Source organism: Aplysia californica, unplaced genomic scaffold (assembly GCF_000002075.1).
Source record: "Aplysia californica isolate F4 #8 unplaced genomic scaffold, AplCal3.0 scaffold01435, whole genome shotgun sequence".
NCBI lineage: Eukaryota > Metazoa > Mollusca > Gastropoda > Aplysiida > Aplysiidae > Aplysia > Aplysia californica.
This window is the reverse complement of record NW_004798705.1, coordinates 30,048-36,592: the sequence shown is the minus strand read 5'-3', so window position 1 is coordinate 36,592 and position 6,545 is coordinate 30,048. Positions and strand designations below refer to the sequence as shown.

The 6,545-nt window shown below is 40.0% G+C and overlaps 1 protein-coding gene across 1 annotated transcript in view; it reads left to right on the top strand.

Annotated features, from left to right (window-relative positions):
- The window catches only part of LOC101862242, a gene marked incomplete at its 5' end in the record, with an annotated part of 15,368 nt that extends 10,043 nt beyond the window's left edge, over positions 1-5,325 (top strand). The window contains 2 exon segments of the mRNA XM_005112833.3: positions 244-324; positions 1,069-5,325. Coding sequence (XP_005112890.2) covers positions 244-324; positions 1,069-2,507 — 1,520 coding nt within the window.
- Positions 5,326-6,545: the final 1,220 nt, after the last annotated feature.

Sequence of the window (6,545 nt, the reverse complement as noted above, 5' to 3'; positions counted from 1 at the left end):
CACACACACACACACACACACACACACACACACACACACACACAGGAGGGATGTACTAATTGAATATTGTGAATGTTGTTCTTAATGGTTGGAGGGTGTCGCTGGTAGGTCATACTTCTTTTCTTCCCCTCTCTTTTCAATCTGTTTTCTCTTTCTTTGCCATTATTATGTTGATGTATTTCCTTTTCCCTAAAACAATCAAAGATAAAACTAACACATCTTTGTTCCTGTTTGCATCAACAGTGAGGCATGGAATTGCAGAGGACGTAAGAAGTACAGATTCAATTAAAGCAAGTTTGAAAACAAAGTTGAAAGCTCGACAAGGTAACAGCCTTTTAATGAATTTATATATATATGTGTGTGTGTGGATGCGTGCACAAAGATTAAAATTCCCTTTTGTCTTGTCATTGTTCTTTCCTCATAAATTCCCTAGTTTGTCATCAACATAGGTATTTTGAAATATTAGTTTGAATATAAGGGAAACAGGAGTTTCTCTAGAAGTCACTAGATTATGTGGAAGTGACGTTGATTTCATAATTTCATAACCTGTTTGCTTCTTTTTGCATTATTCACGACATGAGCCCTTCACAATCTGGTTGTTACACTTCAATGCCAGTACTGCCTTGTCCAGGGTTTGCTTTTGAAACGCTTTGAAATGTCTTTTCACTTTAAGTATTTTGCCAAGAGGAGTGCAATGAAGCTATTATAACTGCTCCAGATTTTATGTTTAGACCAATTGTTGCTTTGCAGAACTTTCTACTTGCAAAGATTGTTTCTTTTCAAATATCTCAAGATAAATGTATGGCGGGAGTTGAACAATGTATGTGGCTCCTCAAAGAATGCCTAATTTCACTCAGCTCAGTTGTTTTAACGTTGGATAGTAACCCATGTTCTTTTTCGCATTCAAGTTGTTGGCAGATGTTCTGTTGTGGTTGATCCTCAAAGTCCATTTCCAATGTTGTTATAGTTTTGTTTCAGTTCTTTTAAGCATTTATATAATTATGTTGCTTGAGACAAGCACATTCCTCAGTGGGTAATGCAGAATTGTTTCTACTGCTTTATTTTCAGTGGACTATCCCACCACTGTGGACAGTGAGTACGCAGCCAGCCCCAGCCAGCCTCAGGATGGGGAGCAGCTCATCATCAGCCACCAAGGCTCCCACTATGAGATGTACGAGCAGTCGCAGCCACAAGTGCTGGTTCACCACCATGACCCCAGCACTGGCGAGTCGTCTGTCCTCCTGGACATGGATGGTGGAAAGAGCAACGGCTCAGACGCGGCGGTGGTGGTGGAAGATGAGAACCATGTCCCCATGCGACAGATCTCCTTGGAACGCTTGCCAAAGTCACATGTGAAACAGCTAATCAGCGCAGGGAAAGGAAATCAGTTTCAGGGTCACGGCCCTGACGTTCAAGTGGTAGCTGCAGGCTACTCTGACGCCGTGCCACCCAACACCACTGTGTACATCTACACGACCAACGGAGGCATCCCTGCTGATCACGTGGCTATTGATGAGGCAACTGGGGAACAGCTCGTTCTGCAGGAAATAGATGGTGAACACTTAATGATTGCAGGGGAGGCAGACATAATGAAAAATATATCTCAGAATCAGGTGGAAGAGTTGGAGAATGCCTCAGAACTTCGTACTGGAACTGTGACTTCTGTCTCTGAGCAGCCAGTCTTTAGCCAACCGCTGCGGGAGATTAGCTCCCGGAGGCAAGTTGCCTCGAAACATATCTCAGCCACAACAGGCGGCAAGCAGTTAATCTCTAAGTTGTCCATGCCGGAACATGCAGCTAAAGGTTCTGATCAAAGTGTTGCGAAGGACCGGTCAGGACAGAAGTCTGTTACAAGGTCTGATGCTCGTAACTTGTCAAGCATCCCTTCTTCTAGTGTGTCAAATGTGTCGTCCACCAGTGTGTCAAATGTGTACAGCAACACTGTCACTTCTTCTGCCACTGGGATCCCCCCTCTGACACGCATCCTGATACCGAACAAATCACCGAGCAAATCGTCAGCTGCTTCCCCCTGGGAGGTGGAAGGAGATGAAGACGCTGCCATGGCTTCCTATATTCTGGTGTCTGGGGGAATTTATGACACAAATTCCAAGACAGCAGGCCAGACAGTAGATGTGAAGTCAGAGAGAGATTATAGAGAACGGTATAGCGCAGCGCAGGGAGCCACTTTACCTCAGGCTAGTGGAGATGCAGACCAAAGGAAGGAGCAGCGAGTCGGTGCTGTGCACCAGGGGGAGCAGAATGCTTCCGAAGTGTCTGCAACCGGGACACAGCCAGCAGGGAGAAATTCAGAAGCAGCAGCCAAAGGAAGCCTCACCTCAATGGAGTTGCATTTAACAAAGATGATAGTGGATACTACTAATCCCACTGACAATTTAAGCACAATGCATCTGGCAGAATTTGCTGAACACTTCGAAGAGAAAGAAAGAGAAGCCCAGAGAGAGGCAGAAGTAATCAAGTCAAAGGAATCACCAGTAGGACCTGTATAGCCAAAGACTTATGATGTACGCAAAATGCTATTCTGTGGACAGTGTTTGAAATGACAAAACAATATTTCTTTAAAAAAAACAAACTTCGAACGTTCCCATATTCGCATATGAAATGGATGGATGTAGGTGGTTTGGACATGACGAAGACAGTAGATGTCGAAAGACACTTGTCCATATTGGTGGAGGACCTTTTCCTCTAGTTAAGAAGTGACATGCTTCAACTCCATAATCCTTTGTCTCCAGTATCTCAAAGCAGCGCAGTGTTGTCATTGTTTCGCATGTTTGATGAAGGCCAGAGGTCAGGGTTTCATGTAAAGGATTATATGTATGCTGTATAATGTGCATCATGTCACCTGTTTCTGTTTTTCGTGATGGTGCCTTACCAAGTCAACCATATTGTTGGGCTGCTGTTTGTGATACCAAGTTCCTTCTTGATGGAGATTATTGTTGTATGGACGCTGAAGCAGCTGGGGGGTTTTGAGTACTATTGTGATATATATGATTACTACTGATTTGTTTTTTAAAGATTGAAAAAAGATTACATTTTTCTTTTTATTACACAAGGAATTGTTTTGGGAGCTTTGGCAAGCACTTCTCGTAAGTTCTGCTTGTTGTGCATCTTCCTGATTCCTTTTGTTCCTTTGCCAATGTTATCCCCATCTTCTTGCAAGAAAGGGTAATCTTTTTGTCAATGTGTTTGTCCACAATTAACTGCCAAGAGCACTCAGAACAGAAAATTAAAACGTGGTCTTTGTAATGTAGATCTATCTGCATATTTTTGTGCTCGAGTAAAGCGTATCCTTCATCCTTCATCTAGACATCAAATTTAGCTCGAGTTGTTCCATGCTAAAGTTTTCTTTTATAACAAGAATAAATTTTTTTTCTTGGAAAAAAATAATGCTTAAGTTGAGGGTTCAGTATTTGAAGTTATAAATTTTGTTCTTGCTTACATTTTGTTTCTTTCTTGCTTAAAGCCATTTCAACATAAAAGTTTCAAATCCGCTCATTGACAGGTCATGGAAATGAATGGTTAATACCTTAATATTTCAATGCTTTTTTTTCCACCGTATGTTGCTATGAAACATGCTATTACATTTAAATAACAATTTTATTTTGCATTTTTTTATTGACATGCTGGTGAGCATTTACTCTAATTAGTAGCTCATCCGTCACTGAAATGATATGAGCTTCGATACTCACATTGACGATAACCATTCTGTGGATATGCCCCTGCTTGAATATATGCACATGGACCAAGAAGAGAACTATTTTCATTTTCATATTTAAATCATCTGGAAAGAGTGTGAACTGAAAAGTATGACTGTCCATGTTTTTAAATTTTTGGACAAAGGACCAAAAAATGTTTGCTTCCAGTATCAAGAAGTGAGCTTCATAGTGAGGAAATGCTCTCATTTTATTTGTAGTCATAAATCGTGGATAATCCAAACCTGCCTCCATCCAGAATAGCTTTGTTATATGCTTGATATTTATTCTCTCAAAGCTCCAATGTGAATCCTTTTCACAATTTTGTCACTTGCTCAAAGGGATAACTGTGACTTGTACATTTAAATTTGATTTTCTTCATGAATTGTTTTAGATGGTAGAGTTTCTGCACTTCAAGATTTTAATTTGTGTGTCGGCCTGTGATAGTAGTGTCTGATTTTGTGTTGGATTTTTGCTTTGTTTATTGGTGGAGCTTTGATTTGTGAATCTTGCGAATATTTTCGGCCTTTGCTCTACTACTTGTAATGAGGGTTGGGACTGTATAATAGAGTGATTTCTAGGAGTCGGATGTTCCAAGAATAAGATGATGAAATAACCATTTCATTTTCACTTGGATCATTCTTGTTGATATTAACATAGGGGGGAGATTTTTGTGACTTGATTGTGGGTTGATCCCATTTGTCAGATAGGTAATGGCTTTGCCTTGCTTCCCAAGGACCAAAATGTTTAAGGAGAGACACCTGTATTAGTTTTTCTTTTAGGTTTTAAAAGAATGATGTGATAATTAAGGTGACAAAGGTGCTGGAAAAATCTGAATAACACAATTGACAGTACATGTTTTGTGATGGCAGAGATTTAATTGTATGAGTGGACTAAAATATGAAATGTTCTTTTTACAAATCTATTAACTGTGTGTAAGACACTGTGTGTTGAGTGGGTGTGTGGTCTGTGTTGTGCTGATTTCTAGATGAGAAACTAAGCGTTATGTCAGATGGTAACAGGAAGAACATAAAAGTCGGTGTTAGATGTGTCTGTATGAGAGAATGTTTGTTGTTAGTCTACCATTTACTTTATACTGTATAGTAGAATGAATAATGCATGTGTTGAATGCTTTGGTATGCAGTGCAGACATAATATATATATATAAGATATATGTATATATTGTACACATATAATTTACTCATTCCCACTGCCTCTCTCTGTCTCTATCTCTTTATTTTTAATGCTAGCTAACTAATGATGTAACTGACTTTTTTTATCCTCTGTTTGAATGACAGGCCTGTACTGTGTTCTACTCATAGAAAGTAGGCTACTTTTTTGTGTTTAAAAAAAAAGTGTTTTTTGAGTTCCCTGTTTCTCAGAAAAAGCAGGTTTTACATATTGATAATACATCCTGCACTTTCTCAGTATGCAAATATTTCCTGATGGAATTCACATTTTTTAAAAAAAGGTTGCAGGAAACATTTCCCATTTACAATAATTATTGTCATTTAAATAAACTAATACATGAATGTATTATAAACAAAGAAATGAACAGATTAACAAATAAATGAATAAATAGATTAATAGAGAAATTAATATATTCATAAATAAATAAATAAAGAGAATAAATAAATTGTTATAGAGCCCTTGAGGAAATTTGGGTTACAGTTACAGTGGCATACCTTATAAATACTCAGATACATACATGCTAAAATGTATAATTATGCATGCGTACAAAAAATGTTTTATCAGAATAACTAAAAGATACAATACAATTTTACAAGCTTGCCGTTGCTGGTCGCCACTGTGGAGTGCCCTATTTCTAAGCTAGGATTATCATGTCTTGCTTAAGAACACACCTCAGTGACTAACCTCAAACACAGTTTCTGTGGAAGTAAAGGAAAAATAAGTTCTTTTCAAGTGTTAAAATATATGGTACTGTCCTGGTCTATTCACGCCAAAATGTGAACCTTGCAGTGTTGACTTGCTACAAGCCACAACTGACCAATGTGTGTCTTTCAGGGTTTCTATATCTACAGTCGAACCTGCCTTAACGGAAACCTGTATAAAACGGAAACCTGTCTTAACGGAATCTCCCCGCTCCCCCCTTGATATATTCCTCTTTAATTACCTGTATAAAACGGAAACCTGTCCAACGCGGAAACGGAAAGAAAAATCCGCTCCCTTCGGAGGATTTCACCTGTCTAAGACGGAACATGCATTGCCCGCTCAGCCCTGATTTGAAACCACATGGAACAAAACTCGCAAGTTTGGTTCCGCTGGCACTAAACTAACGCTATGGTCATGCCACAGGTCGAGGAAGGGGAGTAGGGGTGCAATTTGGGGGTAGATGTTACCCAAGGAGATTAAAAGTAAGTTCTAAGCTCCTTGATGTTACCCCATCATGTGAGCCCTGAGCGATGCAGATGGCCAGTGGAGTGTGGGTGTGAAATCTCACGACTGCCCGTGAGAGTGCTCGAGGAGCCAGCCACTACGGAAACTCTCCTGGGTCCTGAAGCCAGAGGTGTGAACTTAGATTGACCAATGCCTGCCGCCCTGATCGTACGGCCAGCCGAGAAAAGAGTTCCTTGAATCGTTGTTACAAAGATGGCAGTGAGGGGTGGCATTGGTGGGTGGGGCTAAGGATGGAAGCAAGGGAGATATTCAAACGTTTCTGTTTTTAATAGGTCAAACAGTGGTCGTATGAAAGGAAAGCATTGGTGGTAATTGGATAAGTAAGACTGCTGCATGTCATTATCAGACAGGATAGCAATTGAGAGGTGTGAAGTTTTGACCACTGCTTGCCCATCGGACAAGCGATCCTTGATCCCA